The sequence below is a fragment of the Pseudorasbora parva genome, chromosome 22 (genome assembly GCF_024679245.1).
Source record: "Pseudorasbora parva isolate DD20220531a chromosome 22, ASM2467924v1, whole genome shotgun sequence".
In the NCBI taxonomy this organism is placed as follows: domain Eukaryota; kingdom Metazoa; phylum Chordata; class Actinopteri; order Cypriniformes; family Gobionidae; genus Pseudorasbora; species Pseudorasbora parva.
The window spans coordinates 6554312-6578321 of NC_090193.1; the positions used below are offsets into that span (position 1 = coordinate 6554312).

Below are 24010 nucleotides of genomic sequence, written 5' to 3' on the forward strand. Positions count from 1 at the left end.
ACACTACAAACCCCCACACAACAGAGAACAAGTCGTGAGTCTACCCTGAAAGTGATTGCTGAGGACTTAAATGTTATTTTGGTATTGATCTTAGAATATCCCTAAGGCTATGTGGAGGGAAAGTAACATTCACCAAAGCTGTTTGGTGACTTATAAATTGTACCGTTTGAAAATTAAATGGCAAAACGATATTTAAAGATTTAAAAAATCACATTTTATGTTTTATGAAAGCCATATTTCTACTTGTACTATTTCAGACCTGTCACATTGTATCTTTCCAGTGTTGTAAATTTAAGCTGGATACTGAACGTATATTTTAGGGATGAACTGATATTAAATTCTAGCAATGCAATAAGCCAGTAATTATGTTCATGTTATGGCAATATTAAAATGTACTTTTGAGTCTAGACTATTTTGTGTAAATAAATTTGAAAAATATAAAATTATAAAACAATAGAAAAAACTAAAATCTAAAACAAAAACACAAAAGAGAGGGAATTAATGCATTTCAGAAAATGCATATTTTTGACATTTACTAAAGATTAGATTTTAATGTTATCACATTTTTGTGTTTTTTAAGATCAACAGGTGAGTTTTCTAAATCTAAATATATAATCTAAAATAAAAATAAAAATATAATATAAAAATATAATCTAAATATAACATAAAAGGGCAATTAACAATTAAATGGCCTATATCGACTGATATTTAATGGTGAATTGTGAATTATATAATAATAATTATAATTTAATGTAATTATAATTTAATTTAATTTAATTATATAGTGATATTTAAAAATGTTGATAAAATTGATAGTTTTGGTTGTGAATGGCTCTGTCCCAAATAGCACAATTAATTTACATTTAGGCTCTTGTGGGCTTACAATGGCTGCTGTGTGTGCGTCTGTTGAAGGAGCCATAACACACATAGTATGTCATGTTAATCTTGAGTAATCTAGTAATCTAGAATATCTATAGAGTAGTAATGCATCCTTCATATCTCCAAAATGTCTTTAGTTTTATCAGATTTATAAAAGACAGATAGACTGTACCAATTCTTTTTGAAAACAGTCGAGCTTCTGGAGGCGTGCAGTGGGCGGAGCTAAAGATTTACTATATGTCCGTGTTATACACATTATATGGACTTACGTGCTGATTGCCAACAAAACAAAGACATTTGATGCAATTTTACTTACCGCCTGTGGTTCTGACTCATGACCAGGAGCTTTTATCACTGGGACCAAATCCATGTGTCAGTTTCAAACAATCTGCAAATCCAGCGTCGGACTGCGTCTTGTTTATAAAACATTTGTCATCGAAATACACAGACAAACACACTTGCACAACTAACAAACTGCATACACTGTTCCCTACAGGCATCAGAACCGCGTCTCCTCGCAGAAGATCTTGGTTTGTGTGTGACAGAGGGATTCCTGCTGCTGTTTTGACTCTTTTACACATTTTAGATGCTCTTCACAAGTTCTTAGCTGGTCAAAATACCATCATATGTAGGCTACAAACAATACAACGACTGCATTTATCCAAGCACACAGCCTTGTTTTGGATGTTCTGTAAGTTTGTATTGACAAATGCTGAAGCGCAGAGGATAGAGAAAAAAATTAAAAACGGTCACAAATTAAAAGTCTAAATCAAGACTTTTTAAAGAGAAGTGTGGGAGGAGCTTGAGTTTGCTGCCCACCTCTATTTGTTTGAACCGAGAGAGCCGTCTACTCTCACCGAACCTTACGATACCCCTATATCATGGGTCGGGTCAGAAGTCAATCTTCTGCTGGAATTAGACTCACGTACGGCAGTTACTTGAAGCTAATGACTATAGTTTCTAAATTATATTCTTCTTACATGAACACATCACTTCAGTTCAGAAGGCCTCTGTAAACCCCATTGGAGCTGTACGATTACTTTTATTATATGGATGGTCACCCTTTTTTTACACTTCAAAACCTAAAGTACCATTCACTTCCATTATAATGCTTGGAAGAGCCAGGATATATATATTTTTAAATATAACTCCGTTTGTGTTTGGCTGAAAGAAGAAAATCCAGGATAGCATTTTGGGGTAATTTAACCCTTCAACTCGTACTTTTATAAAACATAACTCTAGACCTTGTGTTTTTTCATTTGCCTTGCGTCTTTTTTTTCTTTTTTTTTGCAAAATGCAAAATGTTTTCAGTATTAATGGCCCCTAACAGGGTTCTTTAGCCATGAATATATGGCTAAATATATGGCTAAAATAATTAAAGTAAATGAGGCAAATACTAACATGGAAAACGACATGACCTTTTTTTTTCTGGTGGAAGCTTTGATCAGGTATAGAACAGGTAAGTTAAATAACTTATGTTAAAGGATTAGTTGACTTCAAAATAAAAAGTTCCTGATATTTTACTCACCCCCATCTCATCCAAGATGTTTGTGGCTTTCTTTCATCAGTGAAAATAAATTAAGTATTTTGAGGAAAACATTCCAGGATTTTTCTCCATATAATAGACTTCAATTGGAACCAATGGGTTGAAGGTCCAAATCAATCCAGGTTCAAAGAAAGTGCTTCAGAGGCTCTGCACAATCCCAGACGAGGAATAGGGTCTTATCTCGAATTTAAAAATTATATATATATATACCCAGTGCCGAAAAACGTGCATGTTCTCCTTCAACTTTAAAATTGTCTGACATTGTTGTTTTACCTTTATTTTTGTAAAGGCCGTTTGATTTAGTAACTCCCGGATATCTGACAATGGGCATAGAGGCGGGACGTGGGCGTGGCTGAGGTGACTAACAGACAGCAGACAAACGGCTATCCACCTGTCAATCAAAGTGGCCATGCCCTTAATTATGCAGAACTTTACAACTTTATATAATATAAACAAATGAGTTATTAAAAAAAAATCACCCCCATCACAGTTGTCATGAAGGGCAAAATTAGCCGTATAGACCAAAACCACAATTTGTACCAGCCTGTAAACGTTTTTTTCTGCTGTAAAGTTGGCCATTTTTAGCCTAGAAATCTAGACGCACCTTAGCGGCAGCAAATCTAATCTGCCGCGAGTATCGTCTAGCAACTCTCAATACACGTCTGAGCTGTAAAAACTCTGGTCAGGCCAATCACATCGTGTATAGAGTCGGTGGGCGGGGCTTAACATAATGACGGTCGAGTTGCGTTTGCGTGCTTCTAGTCAACACAGAAACTGGCAAACGGCGGTCTTTCGAATCAGCTTTGACCGCGACTCTGGAAGACTTGGAGTTAAGCTTTTCTCGGAGAAAAGAACAAAGAACGGCACTGAAGTCATTCTTAAAAAGGGAAGATGTGTTCAGAGTTTTGCCGACCGGATACGGCGAAAGTTTAATCTAATAGCTAGCTCCACTTCACCTCCGTTGCTCTGGTTGGTGTAGCGCTATCCTATCGCGTGCAGAGGGAGTTTGAAAGACAACCGTTTATCCCGCCCCTCGGATTGAGCTGTCAATGGTGAGTTTCCAGACCAAACATCTTGATGTGGGTCTGGCTTGTCAGGCTAGGGCCTTTTAACATCCGGGGCTCGATGAGATTCTGCTCCCTACTCGAGCCTGTCCCTAGTGGCCAGTCGAGGAATTGCAGTTTAATTCACTTCCGTATTGGCTTTAACAGAAACTGGGGGAGGTTGCCGCTTTGTTTTAACACTGGGTCGGTACTTCCACATACATCCCATGAATGACCTTTCCGACGTGATGGTGTCATACATTGTGAAAAATCACAGCCCCGGGGAGGTTGAGCATTTTTTAGAGGCTAATACATTTGTGTTTTTAAATATACCTTTGTTCCGGTAGATAAGACCCTATTCCTCGGCTGGGATCGTGCAGAGCCTCTGAAGCCTCTGAAATTGCATTGATTTGGACCTTCAACCGTTGGTTGTAATTGAAATACATTATATGGAGAAAAATTCTGGAATGCTTTCCTCCAAAAACTGAATTTCTTTTCGCATGAAGAAAGAAAGACAAAGAAAAATCTCTGTGTGAAAATATACCCATGTGGACAAACAGGTGTTGCAAGATTCTTTAAGTAACTGTGGCTGACTCAATTTACACTCTCATGTCTTTTTGAAGCCTGAGCTAAATGAAACAAGCCTGGCTGATAGTTCAGATATTGTAAGTGTGTAGTTGTCAGACCTCTTGCTTTGAAATGCTCAAGGAAAAACAGACAGCCGGGGAGAACTTGCAGTGACATGATGGTGTCTTAACAATTTACACATAGTAAAGGTCTTAATTCATTAAAGGCACATCATGTGTCTTCATGTGACGCTTATAAATTACACTACACAGTCACACAGTAAGCCTGAAGATTTCCACAGGTCAAGGTCCAATATAAATAGTCATATAGCTTGAATGTTTAAAGGATTCAGCTGAAGATATCACTTCCCCAAATATCTGTAGGGATGTTTTGCATAGCCTTTTATTGTATAGTAATGGAATGGTTTCCTCTTCTTCTCTCAGTCTTTCCATCATTGACCGGAGCAAAATGCCATTGGGAGAGGATGGACACTCTTGGAAAAAGAAAACATCGAGCATCAAGGAAATCTATGACTTTAAAGATGTTTTGGGAACGTGAGTATAAAAACATTTTACTTCCAACTCAGCTGCTGCAGCGATGCCGCTGATGTTTGCATGCCAGTCCTTTCTTCCTGACATCATACTTGTCTATAGTGAATTATGCTACAATTTTGTGCTGAGGATTTATTTTAGGTGTTGACCTATGCAGGCTTGACACTTCTATTTGATTCCAAGTGCATGGTCATAATGTTTGCTTAGAAAGTCAAGCTTTTAATGGACTTTTAATAGGGAACATTGAGTATTTAGTGACTTGGCCCACTCTGATGAATCAGATTATGTGGAAATTAGCTGTCATAACAGAGACCATTTACAAATAGAAGTCTTAAAGGCGCAGAAGTAAAAGCAGGCTTTTTGTTTCCAAGGTTTTTGGTGAAAGAATACAAACATTATTTCAAGAGATAGATAAAATTCTATAAATTGGGGGTGTAACATTTACAGCTCGATTGCAGATTATGCTGATGCTCATGTGTTACGCATCATGTTTGAGCTTCTGCGAGAACCAATGAGGTTCATTCTCGTGTTATGCAGAACGTTTGAGCTTCAGCAAGAACCAATGAGGTTCATTCTCATGTTATGCAGAACGTTTGAGCTTCCACAAGAACCAAAGAGATTAATTCTCGTTTTACGCAGCACATAAAAGCCTAAATTCAATCTGTCCATCATATAAAGCGATCAAGCCTCTTCAGAAAATTTGAATTAAACTGCTGAATTCATATGGATTCGTTTTATGATCTTTTTATTAGCTTTTTAAGATGCGTAGCTGTCAATGGAAGGACAGAAAGCTCTCAGATTTCATCCAAAAGATCTTCACTTTTGTTCCAGAGAAGTCTTACGGGTTTGGAACGACATGAGGGTGAGGAATTTATGACAGAACTTTGATTTTTGGGTGAACTAACCCTCCTTTAATAAATTTGAAACGCTCTTATCCCACATATTAGGGGCTAACTACTAAAAAAATCAATTTTTATATGTATCTTTAACTTGGAACAACAAGTCAGTAATTGGAATCTTTTGAAGCGCAGAACATGGTACAGGTAACACATTCAAATCTTTGTCGCTTTTTTGTTTGACTTGATGAAATAAAGAATTGCAGTGAGACAAGAAGCATTTGAAATGGCTCATTGAACCGGCTCGCAGGAGTCATTTGTTCAAACTACACCACATGCTGCATTAATTTGCAGCAATCAAATGTTTCTCATCAAATTTAATCCAAACTGTATGTAATTTGTTTTGCTGTAGCACTGTAGATTCAGTAACAGTACAGCACTGCTCCCAAAACACTGACAGGAACCATTAACCTTTTCTTTTTTTTAGCATTGGAACCAGCTCTGAATAGGAACCAGTTCTAAATTCCAAACCCTAGACCCTTATTAAACTCTTCCACATGTTTTACGCAGAGCCTGTTTAAAGGTGGTTATTGTTAGGGCTGTAGATGTAGGGTGTGTGAGATGACCTTTGGTCTGTGCTCACACCGTGTTAGAGTGGGAATACTCAGGGCTCATATCCAGGCCTGGATTCAGCGCACACAGCACTGTTCATGGAATCTTCAGTGACATCACGTCTGCAGTAACAGTTTAGGACAGAGAGAAGGGAAAAACTGTGCTTTCATTTATTTACCTAGAGTTTTAGGAGGGTCTGGTTTTCTCTGCTATGACTCTAGGTTTAATGAGAATGCAGAAAGCCATTCCCCCGGTTTCACAGACAAGCCTTATGCCTAGTCCTAGACTAAAATGCATGTTTATAATAGCTACTTCAATGTCCTAAATAAACTAAGGACAAATCCTGACTTAATCTAAGCCCTGTCTGTGAAACCAGGCCATGTTTTAAACAGTCCCGGAATTTAATTGGAACAAATATCTGTGATAATTAGTCAGTATTTTTGGTACTGTAAATCTCAATAAGATTCTCTTTATCAAGTCTCAGTATTGGCTAAACTCTATTCTTAAGGTCAGTTTTGTATGTTGTCCAGGCTTGTTTGGGGATAGATCAACAGCTCTCTACTTCGTTCAACTGCGAGCTCATCGTGGGTTGGTTGTCTTGGCAACAGGAGGAGACACTTTCCATATGGACTATAACTGTTGCTATGGAAACAAACTTTTTATTTTCTATTAATAATCTGGCGAGTAAATGTGTAAGGATCGTGAGCCTCGACGTTCAGTCTAGTGGAAAAGATTTTTGGGGCATTTTGTCCAGTCGTGGTGCTCTCTGCTGAATCTCCTTAGGCTTTCCCCATGTTTGACTTTGTGCTGCAGTGGACGCTCAGCGCTCTGAGGGATGTTACACAGCTCCTCATCAAACCTCATTAACCTAAACAAACTCTTTAAACATACACATCATAAAATCTAGTTCATAAACTGGAGAACATGTCGATATAATGTCAAACTGTTAATGTGCTTCACTAAAACTGCTATTGATTAATTGAGTAAGTGAGGGACTCAGGAAATGAAAGCTAATGCATCTTAGAAAAACCAAAGCTATTTCCTTTGGCGTGGAGTCACATAAGCTCACTGTAAAATTCATCTGGATCAAGCTGGTTGGCCATTTAAGATCAGCAATAAACCAAGGAGGTTAAGCTGAATTTTTGAACATGGTAATGCTTTTGACCGTTGGCCAGCTAGAAACCAGCTAATATGCTCTAAATCACATTTCGCCTCATCTTAAAGGGATAGTTCACCCAAAAATGAAAATTAGCCCATGATTTACTCACCCTCAAGTCATTCTAGGTGTATATATGAAATTTTTCTTTCAGACAAATACAATCTGAGTTATATTTAAAAAGTCCTGGCTCTTCCAAGCTTTATAATGGCATTTATTTGATAGTTTTTGTTTTTAGTTTTTTAGTTTTTTTAGTTTTTTTAGTTTTTTTTAGTTTTTGAAGTCCATAAAAGTACATCTATCCATCATATAACTGCTCCACACGGCCCGGGGGGTTTATAAAGGCGCTCTAAAGCCAAGTGGCGCGTTCGTGTAAGAAAAATCCATATTTAAAACTTTATAGACTAAAATAAATATGCGTCCAATAACTTTTGAAAGTTCGATTTCAGTATCGATATGTATTGAAAAAAATTTATTTTTTGACAAAATTACATTGCACTTAGTTTATTATTTTAGATCTGTGTAAAATTCAACCCGCCAAAAAGGCTAGTAGGAGTGGCTGCATTACACGCCACTTCTGAAATACACTCACATTTGGTGGGTTGGTCAGTTCACCCAAAAATAAAAATTCTGTAAATAATTTCTTACCCTAATGTCGTTCGACACCCGTAAGACCTCCGTTCATCTTCAGACACAAATGAAGATATTAGTGTTGAAATCCGATGGCTCAGAAAGGCCTTCATTGACACCAATGTCATTTCCTCTCTCAAGACCCATAAAGGCACTAAAGACGTCGTTACAAAGCCCATCTCACTACAGCGGCTCTACAATCATTTTATGAAGTGACGAGAATAGTTTTTGTCTGCAAAAAAACTAACAAAATAACGACTTATATAGTGATGGGCCGATTTCAAACGGTTTTGAATCAGCGTATCCAATCATGATTCGGATCCATACTAATATCTTCATCTGTGTCTGAAGATGAACGGAGGTCTAACGGGTGAACTAAACGACATGAGGGTGAGGAATTAATGACAGAATTTTAATTTTTGGGTGAACTAACCCTTTAATGTCAAGCCCTTACTATAACAATAACAATGGTAGAATGAACACTAACAGACAATAAAATTCTGTTTATTGTAAGCTCGCACATAACTTCAGTTATGTTGTCTGTCACTTTAAATGGATTGGGTGGCTTGTTTATGGCATTCATCAGCAAGAAAATGTTTTTCTGATTCCAAAGATATCTATGCTCTGTGTTGTTATTGTTATAGTTGTGGAATGGACATCTATATTCTCATGCATTTAGAAAGATTGTCAAAACTTTACAGTTATATTTATCATCATTGGTGTGAACATTTGCACTGTAGGAGAAATCACCTAATTTAGAGAATTTAACACCCTATCAACCACCCATATTAACACCTTAACAATGGCATATCAATATGCTAGAAATCGTAGTTCTTCTCCACATCTGTTGTTGTGCTTTTATTTGAGGATTCGATTCTGACCAAACAAGATCTTGTATGGCCCTACACATTTCACATGCGTATGTTGTCATAGAATACCCTAAAGATATATTTCAGATATGGTATGGTATTCCTGGTATATTCGATTCTCATGAAAGCGTTGTTTGTTGTTTGCTCTGCTTGTATCCAAGAGCAACAGACTGTGTATTTAGCTTTTGGGTGGACGCTGTTTGTTCCATGTTGTTTTAACGGTTGTTGATGTACTCAGCGCTGAAAACTGTCATGCTTCTTCACCCCCACCCAATCCCTCGTGCCCCTGCTCTCATAGAGTTATTCCACAAACTCGGTTTATCAACACCATAATGACTTCCTTTAGTAAATGTTTGACTAAGTGACTCCTGTGGACACGCTTTCAGATTAAACAGACTTTTCTGAGGAGATCATTAAGAGGGTTGGGTAATCTTCAGTTAAGTACACATAATTGCAATGCTTAGCAAGTGTACATTAGGCTTACATTTTGTCACGGTAGTTTCAGTGTACATGTGTGTTTTTCAAAGTTCCTGAATACAATTTCTCCTACTGTCACAAAACAGATTCTTGTCTTTTAGAGCTTGATGTTTTTCCTTTTAATAGATTTTTTTTAATCGTTGTTTAAAAAAAAGTCTCTTATTGGCATCAAGGCTGCATTTATTTTATTTCAAAATTAAGTAAAATAGTAATGTTGTGACATTTCTTACAATTTAAAAAACTGTTTTCTATTTGAATATATTTTAAAATGTGATTTATTCCTGTGATCAAAGCTGCATTTTGAGCATCATTACTCCAATCTTTAGTGTCACATGATCCTTCAGTATTGGCCTTCAGAAATCATTCTAGGAAACAACATTTCTTATTATCAATGTTGAACAGTTTTCTTGCTTAATATATTTGTGGAAAAATGTGATCCCTTATTAGACCCCTGAAGGTGTGCTGTGGTATCTGGCACCAAGATGTTATCAGCAGATCCTTTAAGTCCTGTAATTTGCGAGGTGGGGCCTCCATGGATCGGACTTGTTTGTCCAGAACATCCCACAGATGCACGACTAGATTTTGATCTGGGGGATTTGGAGGGCAAGTCAACATCTTAAACTCGTTGTTGTGCTCCTCAAACCATTCCTGAACCATTTTTGCTTTGTGGCAGGAGCATTATCCTGCTGAAAGAGCCACAACCACCAGCGAATACCGTTTCCATGAAAGTGTGTACATGGTCTGCAACAATACTTAGGTAGGTGGTACGTATCAAAGTAACATCCACATGGATGGCAGGACCCAAGGTTTCCCAGCAGAACACTGGTTCCCAAAAAAATCACATCTTCTTCCCATAGTGCATCCTGGTGCCATGTGTTCCCCAGGTTATCCATGTGATATAAAAGAAAGCGTGATTCCTCAGAGCAGGCCACCTTCTTCCATTGCTCCGTGTACTAGTTCTGATGCTCACGTGCCACTGTTGGAACTTTCAGTGGTGGACAGGGGTCAGCATGGGCACCCTGACTGGTCTACGGCGATGCAGCCCCATACGCAACAATGCAATGCACTGTGTATTCTGACACATTTCTATCATAAAAAGCATGAAACTTCTTAAGCAATCTGAACCTGTTTACCAATGTTCCTTCCTTGGAGCACTTTTGATAGATACTGACCACTGCAGACCGGGAACAGCCCACAAGAGCTGCAGTTTTGGAGATGCTCTAACCCAGTCGTCTAGCCATCAAAATTTGGCCCTTTTCAAACTCACTCAAATCCTTATGCTTGCCCATTTTTCCTGCTTCTAACACATCAACTTTGAGGACAAAATGTTCTCTTGCTGCCTAATATATCCCACTCACTAACAGGTGCCGTGATGAAGAGATAATCAGTTTTATTCACTTCACCTGGTCATAATGTTTAGCCTGATCTGTGTGTGTATAAATTATTGAAAAGAACAGCATTTATTTTAAATAGAAATGTTTTGTAAGATTGCACAATGAATGTATTTTACTGTGCCATTTTAATCAATGAATGTGTTCTTTCTGAATAAATGTATTAATTTATTTTCTTTCTTTTGATAGTTTTGATACGCAAACGGGCAAAAAAAAGGTCCACTGTGCATCTCTCTCTCTCTCTCTCTCTCTCTCTCTCTCTCTCTCTCTCTCTCTCTCTCTCTCTCTCTCTCTCTCTCTCTCTCTCTCTCTCTCTCTCTCTCTCACACTCTCACACACACACACACACACACACACACACACACACACACACGCATACGTCGTGAATCTCACCAACAGTATAGTTTTGAACTTTTGATAGTTCCACAAAAAAAAATAATAATAATTAAGCAGCACAACTGTTTTCAGAATTGATAACAAGAAATGTTTCTTGAGCAGCAAATCAGCATATTAGAATGAAAAGTGATCTCTATTTTATATTTTGACAAAGCTTTATTTTCTTTTGCATGATTTATTCCTGGTTTCAATAAGAAAAACAAAAAATAAAGATTTTAAATTGATGTTCCAAAATAGAAGGTGGAAATAGGGAATAAAACTGTGACCGAAGCAGTTTTCTGTTAACTAAGAGAGTGCCGCTGGCCAGGAGCCAGAGTTATTTTTGGTTAATAGGGCAGAGTAGGGCTGGCGGTTTTTGTACGACTAATCAAAATATGTATTTACACAGCATTTTGATGTAGAAGGATGCTGTGCAGGTCACATATTTATATAACAGGGTAAAATAGAATTGGTGGTGGGAGCCAATGCTATGGTATTTTTGGTGGTTGCTATAGGGTCTTCTGGATCATAAAGATTAATTCCTTGTCTTTGTGATATTTTGATCCCTAGCAATGGCTTTTGACAGTAAAATACCATTCATTAGTTTGTGGTTTTGAAATTGTTTTACCTGCCTTATGCTCAAAATGGGCTGAAATTATAAATCGAATGGCTGACCATCTATATCATGCCTTGTAAATTAGCCTAATGTATTTGTCTTTGTTTGTGTGCTTGTTTTCTAGCTTGTCTTTCTGTTCCACAACATATCACATGCCCAACTTTATTTAGTGGCACTGAGAACTATGACACTTCCCAGCATGCTCTGTGGGGGCTGGCGGTTTGTGAGCGATTTTGAAAGCACTGGAATAATCTAAAATCAATTGGGAGTATGGATCGCCTGTGCCCGCTTCTGCTGTTGCCGCTGACCCCGTGCTCTCTCTTACTCTCTCATTTCAGTGATTGACAGACAGTGAGAGCACAGGACGGCCAGCAGTTTGACAAATTTCTGTCGGGTCAGCATAGTTGGGCGTGACCTGCTTAGCTTTATGCGCCTCTGGACAAGCAAGTCTGAGTTTGAGCTTTCTCAGGGAAGACATACGGCCCTGCTTCCAGTAACACGGCTCACATTCGTTCTCCCAGCTCTAAAAAGTCACACCGGGGCACAGCAGGAGGTAGCCTGTTTATCACCAGGTCTACAGCACACAGTGAAGTGTTCTCAGATGTCTTACATTCATGGAGGTCCATTCAGCTGCTGTCCAGTGTCAGAAATCCATTAAACCCTTTGTGAAAATTGATCATTCAATGAAAGAGTTCTATAAATATTCGATTTAAATGTACCACATCGATAGCCTGGATAACACTTAGCCCCGCTCACAACATTTGAGGTCGGGAAGTTTGGTCTGGACATGATTCATTGTGGAGCAACTATGTTCAAAACAGCTGTTCGGACCAATCAAATTGTCAGGGCGGGCCTTATACGACGATGGACAGATGATCAACAGTAACCTAATCATCTACGTAACCAAAGAGCGCTTGTTTACTAAATATAGTAGTATACTATTATAGTAGGGGTGGGCGATATACCGGTAGAAATTTGTCAACCAGTAGAGATTTTGGACTATCGTCGGTTTTCCCTCAGAATTGGTGTACTTGTTTTTCACGTTCGTGGGTTGAAGCGACCCAAATAATGTGATATTTAGCCCCGGGAATGCAAATGTTTGCAGGGGAACGCCACCAAAAAAACTGCGACTGGGCTAGTTTTGAATAGCAATTGGGCAGATGTTGTTGTTAAAACCTAGCGACCCCGGTGTGAACTGAACTAAGTGCTGACTAATTGGGCTTTGACGGTTTAATATACATTTCAAAGTCACCATGTATTCGCAAGTAAACAGAGTCATTTATGTCTTAAAGGGTTAATTCACCCAAAAATGAAAATTAGCCATTTACTCACCCTCAAGTCATCCCGGATGTTGGATATTAAAAAATATGAATATTTTTCTTACGCAAACGGATTGATTCGCTTCAGAAGGCCTTTATTAACCCTCCGGAGCCGTGTGGTGCAGTTTTACGATGGATAGATGCACTTCAAAAACAGAGCTACAGTCACTGACATTATAAAGCTGGGAAGAGCCAGGACATTTTTAATATACTCAGATTTTGTTTTGTATGATAGAAGAATGTCATATACATCTAGGATGACTTGAGGGTGAGTAAATCATGGGCTAATTTTCATTTTTGGGTGAACTATCCCTTTAAGTGGACGTAAACAGATGTGCAAGAATATATTGAATATATGAGAGTATATTGGATCCATGCAGTTGGCCTTAAAGTGACAACATCCAAATGTACCTGCTGTCATTATTAATGCTAATCAAACAACCAAATTTATATATATAAACTAAGCACTATAAATATCAAATATTACTTAAAATGTATAAAGTAATCAAACGTATATATATATATATATATATTTGTTTGTGCTCTTTCTTTATCCCTGTTTACTTGTCTTCAGTAAGATTGAGAGTATTAGTTTTTTAAATGATATTGAAAATGAAAAGGATTATGATTTTCTTCATGATCGTTTTATATATATATATATATATATATATAATATATATATATATATATATATATATATATATATATATATATATATATACATGAGTTTTGTTTCAAATACACTACAGAAACAACTCCAAAGCAAGAAGGATAGTGTATAAATAAATGATAATGTACATGCATAAGCATTTAATGAAATAAAAAAGGGACTAGAATAGCAATAAATAAAATATAAAATATAATAAATAATAATATTGGTGACTATGCTTGTCACAAAGTTTAACATCAAAACTACAGAAAAGGATATGAAAAGATTTCCCAAGAATTATAAAATTTCAATGGTATCAAAATATACAGTTTAAAAAAATATACAGTTTCAATTTTTATAATTAGCTTAAATTACACGTATTTCAGTTTTAGCAGTTTTAGTACGTCAGCTTGCTTAATTTCAGTTATTTGGCCTTGGCAACATTTTAACTTTTTACGTTTTTTTTAATTTATTAATATATATTTTTTTAGCCATTTTTTTTATTTGATTTCAATTAGCAAAAATATATTTTTAGATATCAATAACATTGCTGAGCTAGACTAATATGCTATTGTACTCAAATTTTCTGTGATTAATATGTTATAAATGCCACAGTTTGTGTGGGATGAGCTACACGCCGTGCTCTCAGCTCTGGGTTTGTTCAAATGCCTTAAGCTATGAGCAATAGTATTAACGATTCTTTTTCGCTTTGTTTGCTGTCTGACATTATCCTGTTTAACAGCAGAATGTTTCGGTTCTGGGATATCCACCGTTTCCTCCAGGTACTCGATTTGATTATGAAGAACCCATAATCCCACAGAATAGGCACTGAGCTGAACCAGTCGTTGCTCAGTTGCCATAGCGATTTAATGGTTTCTCTTTCATTGATGTGAAGCACACTAGGGCATGCTGAATTTCCATTTGTCGCTTATTAGCAGATGCAGTTACGGGCTGTTGTGAGTGTTGCTTTAACCCACGGCGAGATGAGCATGGCGTGTCATCCAAAGTGTTGTCAGAGTAGTATAGGTGGTAGCGCAAATATTTAAACTGAAAGCCACATTCTGAACGCTAATTTGACATTGATGGCTGATATTTGTTTTTCTGTGTAAAGAGAGATCTTCGATTGTGTCGCATAGACACTTTATTTGACTTAAAAAACAGATTGTACTGTCAGGGTTTTAATTGTTTGTTATGTGCTAGTGGAGGTGTGAGCGGTAAATGAAAGTGTGTGTGTGTGTGTGTGTGTGGGGTGGGAGGAGCAGGTGTTTCTACCAGGCTGGTAAACACCATGAGGTGTCCCTGTGCATTTATTATTCAATCACCAATGCTTGTGCACACACACACACACACACACACACGTTTGTGTTCGTGACATATGGGGACATTCCATAGGTGTAATGGTGTTTATACCGTACAAACCATATTTTCTATCCCCCTACCCTGCCCCTGCCCCTAAACCTACCCATCACAGGAAACATTCTGCATTTTCACTTTCTAAAAAAAACTCATCCTGTATGATTTATAAGCATTCTGAAAAGTGGGGACATGGCCATTGTCCTCATATGTCACACTCTCGTTGTAAAACCTATGTCATACCCATGTCATTATACACAATTGTGTCCTCATATGTCACAAAAACAGGCCCACACACACACACACACACACACACACACACACACACACACACACACACAATCACACAATCACACAAACACACACACACACACACACACACACACACACACACACACACACACACGTACAGTCACAAACACACTCAGTTTTCTAGCCGTTCACACGCTCGAGTGGAATCGAGGTGTGTCTTCTGCAGTGATTATGGCTGGAATGAAAGGTTAATCTCCTGATTGCTGTCGGGTTTATAATCTGCTTCATCAATCATTGCATCATCAGCCCCTCCCCCATTTCCTCTATCAGGTGTGCCCATCTGGCACTAGCTGATGAAATCAAAAAGGTGAGGAAGTGTGAAGATTTCGGAATATTTTTGAGATTAGTAATGAGGGTTTTGAAAGCCTTGGTCTTTGGGCCACTGAATCTGCATTAACGACAACAGTTGGGGCAACAGCCTTAGTCCTAATGGGTTGTTATCATAGCTATCAAAATATCATAGCTATCAAAATTTTGCGTACGTGAGTTTTTGTAGTAGATGTCTATAAAAAATAAAATAAAAAAAAGAATTGTGTACTATGCTAATAAATTGAGACTTCTTACAGCTCTTACAGGTTGTTGGCCTTGTCTGTTTCGTTGCTTCTATTACTCTCCCCTTTTTTGTAAGTCGCTTTGGATAAAAGCGTCTGCTAAATGATTAAATGTAAATGTCTTTACCTCAGGCTTTGCAAGGAATCACTGCTGACATGGTCACGCCATGTCAAAAAATAAAATTCTGACGATCATATGTACACTTCATTAAAGGCCATGTGGAAGTGAACCTCCGTGAAGGGTCCCTATAGTGTTCTCTTTCCACAGTGTACAAATTACATTTGTCTTCTAGTAGGGCTGGGCGATAAAACAATAACGATAATTATCACCATATAATTTTCCTCGATAAAACGATAACAACAGTTCGATAAATTCTCAATATAATGCTTGCGCGCTATGCGTAATGCTGCGCATGCGTATTGCAGACCGGACTTCTGGGTGCTGGGCGCGCTGTTGTTTACAGTCAGTGGCTGACAGGCTTGGAGGATCTTGGAGGAACTTCATTCACACACAGGCTTATTACCTTGTTAGTTGCGGTGGGTGACTTACAACAAGCTAACGCTAACTGTTCCAAACTATAATCACTAAAACATCGGACTTGTACATCGCTATCATAATTGTCTTTGATGATTTATTAATAACTTGGCATCTCCTGGATCAAAAGAGAAAAAAAATTATCCGATGTTTAAAATGAATAAAATAGACAAGACAGCCCTTACTGGAGATCTACAAATACTGAACTTTGCTCTCTCCCTCCTCTCCCGACCGGCCCACTGTCGCTGAGGTGTGTGTGTTGGTGAGATGCATGACGTGTGTGTGTGTTAACTTACACAATTAGTAATGATATTATTGATATACAGTGTAGAGTACAAAAATGCTGACCACAATTAAGATTTTAATAAATAAATCTACCTCAGTTTTATTAAATTGTTCACCTGTTTGGGAAGTGTTTGTCATGTTTTGTAGCCTGGATGCCAGCCGAACTTAGCCCCGCCCACAAAATGTTTAGGTCGGGCAATTCGGTCTGGCCTTGCTCCATAGAGGAGTGATTATCCCCTAACAGAAACTGTTCGGACCAATGAAATCATCAAGGGCGGGCTTTAGACGATGACGGACAGATGATCAACAGTAACGTAATCATCCACGTCATCAAAGGGGCTTGGATTATATTTTTTGAATCCTAAACGGAGAGCTTGTTTGTATATGCATTCACCATCACAATTTCTCTCAGAAATGATGATCATGTTGGGTAAGTAGTCTGTGTATCATTAAATTATTTTACACTGGCAAAGATCGTGTTTTCCAGCCTGATTTCAGCGCACGTGCAGACAGGGTTGCCAAGTTTTTACAACAAAACGCGCCAACTACTAGCCTTAATAGCTTCTCAGAGGGTTCTCCGGGGGAAAAATGGCGTTTGGGGGTCAAATGTGTGTTATTTTGGCAAGGTTGCCTGCTAAAATTTGCCCTCATAGGTCTATATATCACATAATAGTCGCTTAAACCCGCGGACATGGAAAAGAACCCGCGGAAAAAACGCGGACTTGGCAACACAGTGCAGTTGAGTTCTGTTGACATTTGACAATGCGTCGCTTCGTTGCTCTGATTGGTTGTAGGTCTGTCCAATTGAGGTCTTTCCTGGTTGGGTTGAAACGCCCCAAAATCACAGCCCAATGGAGCAGTTTCAGAATCATATTCTGACTAGAATTGAGTATGACCACGTCAGGCTACATGTTTTGACAATAAAGGATAGTTTAAAACCACAGTTAACTGTCTGTTTTCTACATCTTTAACTCACGAGCAAAAATATGCCTTTAAATTTTAAAGAAATAAAGATTTTACATTTATCGTGATATTTATTGATATTGACTGATATGGAAAATTATATTGTGATAATTTTTTTGGACCACATCGCCCAGCTCTATCTTCTAGTCTTCTAATCCTGTCATTACAGATATTGTCTGTTGGTGTTTAGCGGTATTGTGTGCAGGCTATCCTGCGGGCTCGGGCCGACAGCCAGGTGTGAGGTTGCAACTCCCGTTTTGGAAACAAAAATATCCCAGGAGATCAATCAGCGCTGCTGTTTGTGCATGCTTGTGTGCGACCCTGATCGACCGCATTATAAGTGCTCTTCTCTGAATCACATGCCTACTGGAACTGTTCTCATCATCTGTGCGTGGCAGACATGTATAGTGACACCATCAAAATGACCTAAGGGAATAAAATAGATCTATAGCATTTCATAACATAGTTCTTCTGGGTTTTCCAGCCCTTTTGATGAGATAACGCCAGACATCCTGTAGTTTTATGTTTTCAGAGAGTCTAGGATGGAAACGAAACGTAACCTTTGTCTGCTTAGGTGTTCCTTTAGCAACTCTATGCTAAAGTGGATAGTGTACAAACCAATCAGTGATTTTGTGTAATCTTAGTTAACCAATTTCCAAAAAAAGTGCTTTTATGAATTAAACTGACATTACAGCTGTTTGATTTCCATGTTATTGCAAATTTTCTTTTTTTAAATAATGTTGTTATTGATTACAACAATTGAAATGAGTGCTGTCAAGTCGATTAATCAAGATTAATCACATATAACATGAGTTTTTTAAATAATATGTGTGTGTATATATACAGTATGTATACAGTACACACACACACACACACACACACACACACACACACACACACACACACACACACACACACACACACACACACACACACACACACACACACACACACATTCATGTTAGATGGAATTAATACATTTTTCAGTAATAAAATTATTAGACTGAAATAAAAATAAATTAAGGCTAAATAGAAATATTTTAATAAACAAAAACCATTAAAAAGTACAGAAGCACATAACAAAATGACCAAACATAAAAGATCATTTTAAAATATTAATAAATACTACTATTTATACTACTACTATTAATAAATAATAAATAAGGTAAAATACAAAAACATTCAGTATTTGAATAAAACAAATATAAAGAAAATGTACCATTAATGAAAAAAATCTAGCAAACATGTTAATGCTAAAAATAAAAATGGATCATTCTTTTGCGGTGTGGACGGTAAAACACGTCATTAGTTAAATAAAACCAAATATTTAATGAAAATATAAATATTTCTAGCAAATGTAAAAATACATTGTTTGGAATTGTAATCGGTTGTTTATGGGTGCTTTCACACTAGCACTTTTGGTGCGCACCCGGGTTTGATTGACGTCAGAGTTCAGTTCGTTTGGATGATGTGAACGCGGTCTTCCTGCGAACCTGCGAACCTGCGCACCGCACCTGAGTCGCTTAAAAAGGTGGTCTGGGGTTCGGTTCATGTGAACTCTGGTACGGTTTGCTGCTGATGTGAACGCAATCGTAGTAAATCGCGTAAGTGAACTGCTATTAATGACGTATGATTTGATAAAAATGTGTGTTTTGTGTGAGTTTCACTCATTTACCTGACGAGCGTCACTAACATACTGCTAGCAGAGAGCTGTAGATCTAATTTCTGCTCGTCTTCGGCGTTCTTTAGTGCATTTGCAGTGCATTCGCGGCAGATAGACGCAAGTGCCATTACCTGCTGAAGCTCTGGTAACAAAACCAACAGTTCAAAAACAAAAATATAAAGTGACGGGAGCAACGCTATTCAATTCGCCGCCTTTGCGCTCACAGTCGTTACTAAGCAACCGGGTAAACAGCTGCTGCTTTGATGACACAAACAAACCCTGGTTCGGACCCAAATAATATAATATGAACACAGTCCAGCGGGGGCAGGGGGAGGGGGGCGCAATCAAACTCAGGGTCGGTCCAGGCAATCGAACCAAATGTGAAAGCACCCTAAAAATCAGTTCAACCTCTTGTTCATCAGTTAACATGGTCAAGAGTCAATGCACAAGCAAACTTTTTGTAGCATGTTTATGCAGGAATCCCTGCTTGGACTGTACTGTAAATAATTTGTACAGCCAGAAATGCAGTAAACAACCAGTTTACCAAAATAGAACGTTTTGGATAGCCCTGCCTTGTCCAAATCCAGATTATGATGCTAAAATGTATAAAACCACAGTGCTGTTCTCAGATCAGCTGATTAGGCGCTCTCACACAGACTCTAGAGCTGCTATTATGGGTAGCCTGAACTAAACCGACATATATGGCATCCGTCCAGAGACACTGGACCATCTGACTTGATTCACTCAATTCTGTCTCAGTCTGGCCTCCAGCACATGAGCTGCACCTGCTTTTTGTTTATTTTAGGGGACGTTACGTAACGCAATCAGCAGAGATGAAGGTCTGTGGGACCTGTACTAAACTGAATTTGGGCTGAGCACTGCCTCAGGAAGAAAGATGTCATGTGGCGGCAGTCTCTTAAGAGATGAATTATTAAATTGTTTGTGGTATCTAATTAGTTTGGATTAATAGTTTTCTAAAGAATGTCACACCCCCTTGTAATGTGTGTGCCTCTGTGCTCTAATTTAAAATATACTTAGTTCATCCAAAATGAACTCAGGTCAAGAAATCTTTAAAGCCCCTCGTAGTAAATAATTATATCCCATAAAACTCGTCTTTGATCACCAAAATGACATTAATTAAAAAAAATTCCTGTGAAAAGAAATTCTTCATGCCTTAAAATAGTTTAAATGTAACTCCACATCCTTGCTTTATCTTCGCGGATCCATGAATATGCAAATTATCCCCGCCTCCACTCACTCACTCACTCACACCAGCTCAGAGATCCACTCGCTCAACTTTACTGAGGTAAATGCTGCAGTATGGCTCTTTACAACATCGAACACATAACGGACACATAATTAATATGATAAGCCTTTGGCTTGACTTCGTTATCGAACAGCGAATAATGTGTTGCTAATGTTACACAAACCATGTTCCTGTTCAGTCACCATCTTAGAGTCAGACAGCTGCTTAACAATCAGCATCCTTAGAAATGCTTTGAACCTCTCAGAACATCAGTGGAGACAAAGATATAGTTCATCATAACATCAATATACATCACCCACTATATTGCTGAATCTACCCAATTTTTTTATATCAACAGAAAAATATACCAGGCATATGGAGTCCACTGCTTTAGAACATAGTTAAAGAAGTGCTACGTGATTGGTTAGTTTGTGACGTCAGAAACACCAGCGATTCCAAACCACATTTTGGAGTCTGTCTTTGGTTCACTCCAGTTTAAGGTGAAAATACTCTGTAGACACTGTACACGGTTTGTCTTAAAGCACATTAAACACACCACATAGATATATAAACCACATATAAACAACATTTAAAAACTTGATTCTCTTATTCATACAATTAAAACAAAAGGGAACCTTTAAGTCCCTGATATACTTTGATAGAACAAAGTTTTATAATGTAATTTTGAAAGAAATCGGGCCAAGACTAAGTTCTTTTCTCCTCAACTTGAGGAAAAGTTTGCTCTTTCTGGTAAACACCTTACCATTGGTCCATGGTGATTACGTAATAAGTACGTGTTGCTCTATGGCTCTCTTCTCAGACATAACATTTCTGTTCCTTGCTTCTGTTCAGTCCATCAACACTGGAATTTTTTTTGTTGTATTTAATTGATTTAATTGTGCACATCGGTCCCACATGAATAAGTTAAGTTAAACAAACATAATTTATTCTTGAACTTCAACTTCAACAACATAGAATAAATACATTTTAAGGGACCCAATTAAATTAGCCTCAAAGGGAATTTATATGGCTCCCTGACATGATTCAGGCATTTAATATCATATAGTCATATAGTCATTCAATAGTATTATATAGTTCTGTATAGTATTGCATCCTTCATATCTCCAAAAAGTCTTTAGTTTTATTATATTTATAAAAGAAATATAGGCTGTACCGAGTCTTTCCAGAAAAAAACGAGCGCCTGGAGGCGTATTGTGTGGGCGGAGCTAAAGAATGACGAGCACACAGCTCCTGCACGAGAGATTGCTGAAAGCGCTCATCCTCAAGCGTGGAAGAGAAAACGTTACTCTAATAAACTATGGTTATCAATCAGATTCAACTAATACAGATATGATCCAGAATCAGATCCGGAGCATGAAATAAATTGAACAGGAGAAACAGCAACAGCAGGACGTCCGTCTCTGTGGTATGTAAGTTACTGTATTTAGTGGCCTGTCAACATTTGTGTGTGTTTACTCGCAGTTTATGAGGACATGATTCGGTTTATGGACTATTGTATGTGACTAAACCTTAGCAGTAGCAAGCAAAACGGTTTTGCACATCAGATAGTGTATAAAAAAACAATGGAGTAACCGTTAGCGCATTTGAATGAAGAAGCACACTTTGTGAGAACGTCCCCTAGCCTAGGTTTATGTTTGGGTGGTTTTACAATAAACAAAATGAGATATTATTCAGCTAAACAAATGTATTTAAACACACACCATAGATCGCATGCTCCATTGATTAATTAACTAACGTATACACGATCGTGTTGTTTACTGATGTTTACTCACGCAACGATAGCCAACAGCACAGACATTTGAAGCAGTTTTACTCACCGCCTGTTTCCAAAGCAGGACCGAACCTTTATCGCTGGGACCGCTCCGTCAAAAACACACCTCTTTGGTAACTGTTGATTTCGTGATGTCCTGACAGCAGTGACCGTGGAGATCCACTTTTGCGACGCGACTGAAGCGATGTTGTGACGCTTCTCGTCATTTCTGCGTTCAAATCGGTTCAAATGCAGCACTGCCTTCCCAGAATGCTGTGCAGGCGCATTAAATTCGTTTGACGTCACCCATAGGAATAAAGTGGAGCGCGGCACGACAGAACTGTTGCATGGACGAGTGGATCTGCACCTTGAGAGCAGTGTTTATGGGCGTGCATTTCCTCTCTCGCTCTAGTCACGTGCGCGCGCACCCTTCCGGGAGAAGAGCCCGTACGGCTCATACAAGGACCTTCCGCTCTGTCGATGTCAAGCCGACCCATATTCGAAAAAAACTCTGAAACTTGTGAGAAACCGGAAGGAGTATTTTTAACACAGAAATACTCCATCAAACGTCCAACTTAGTGTTTGAAACTTTGTCTATGTTTAGGATGGGAATCCAAGTCTTTAACAGTGTAAAAAGCTCAGTATGCATGAAACCGAATTTCACCCCCCCCCCCCCCCAATGTTACACAACTGAATCATAATACTGCACTAGCTAGTTGACAAACTCTTAAATGCTAAGCATTGAAAGCTTCTTCAGCAAAGGCGTTATGACATTAGTTGTGTTAGTCCACAGCCTAAGCAAATGCTCTACTCTTAATGGTAGCCCAGTGTCTTTTAAATTGTTCGAATATTTCTAACATAATTGAATATTAAACACAATCAAGTCTCCCCCTTTCACATCTTGCTCAAAAATACATAAAATAACACTTTTACATATAAAATAACATTAACTTTCTCTTAATTTAGACATATGCAAAGCATGCTGGGAACTAACAAGCCCTGCTCAGTTTCAGTTAATGCGACACAAGTCATTCATGTAATCTCGACGGATTAAGTCAACTTTAATTTGATTTATATTGAAGTGCATTAAACACACTTAAATTAAGTTAGGACCAAATGTATAGCAATTGTGTTGCTTTAGCTCAATTTAATTTAGCAATTTGAACAAGCAGTAAAATAATAATTCAATGAAGGTCAGGCACAAGCAAAAACATGAACACACTGCAGAGCTGCTATAGAGTAGAAATTAAAGTTATAATTCTAATTGAAAGCGACACTGACACTTTTTTCATGTTTAATACTGTAAAGCTGCTTGCTTTAAAGCATTTTTTTTTGTATAAAGTGCTATAGAAATAAACATGAAGTTACTTGACACTGGAGTGCCAAATTGAAGAACTGTTCCAAGCATCTACGTCACTATGAATAGATGATTTCTTAACTGCTCTTTTCTCACGCTGTCATATATATTTTTTGCATATTTATCTAAACAGCACTCCGAGCAGAGTGAGTGTAGAAAGGGCCTTTGCTTTTCCAAAAGGACATAAAAGCACCATAAATGAATAATAATAGTAGCCATTTGCTAACTTTATGTAGTAATAATTTTCAAAGAATTGGTTTTGATTTGATTGATGATTTGGACTGATACTGTTCTGACTGATGCCGTGATCTGTTTGCAGTGGTTATTGAACTATTCCATTCAAATTTCTTTGCGAGAAGGTTTTCTCTTCTAAAGTGAGATGTGAGAGTCATGTAACACAGACTGGAAGTCGCTCTCCCCTCTGCAATTCTCCTGACCCCTTGTTTCCTCTCAGGGAA

At 38.0% G+C, this 24010-nt stretch overlaps 1 protein-coding gene across 2 annotated transcripts in view; it reads left to right on the forward strand.

Annotated features, from left to right (window-relative positions):
* The window catches only part of camk1b (calcium/calmodulin-dependent protein kinase Ib), an 88496-nt gene that overhangs the window by 16505 nt on the left and 47981 nt on the right, over nt 1-24010 (forward strand). For both annotated transcript variants that reach the window (XM_067430975.1, XM_067430974.1), the window contains one exon: nt 4479-4589. In XM_067430975.1, coding sequence (XP_067287076.1) covers nt 4504-4589 — 86 coding nt within the window. In that variant the 5' untranslated portion in view covers nt 4479-4503. The remainder of the gene's footprint in view (nt 1-4478; nt 4590-24010) is intronic.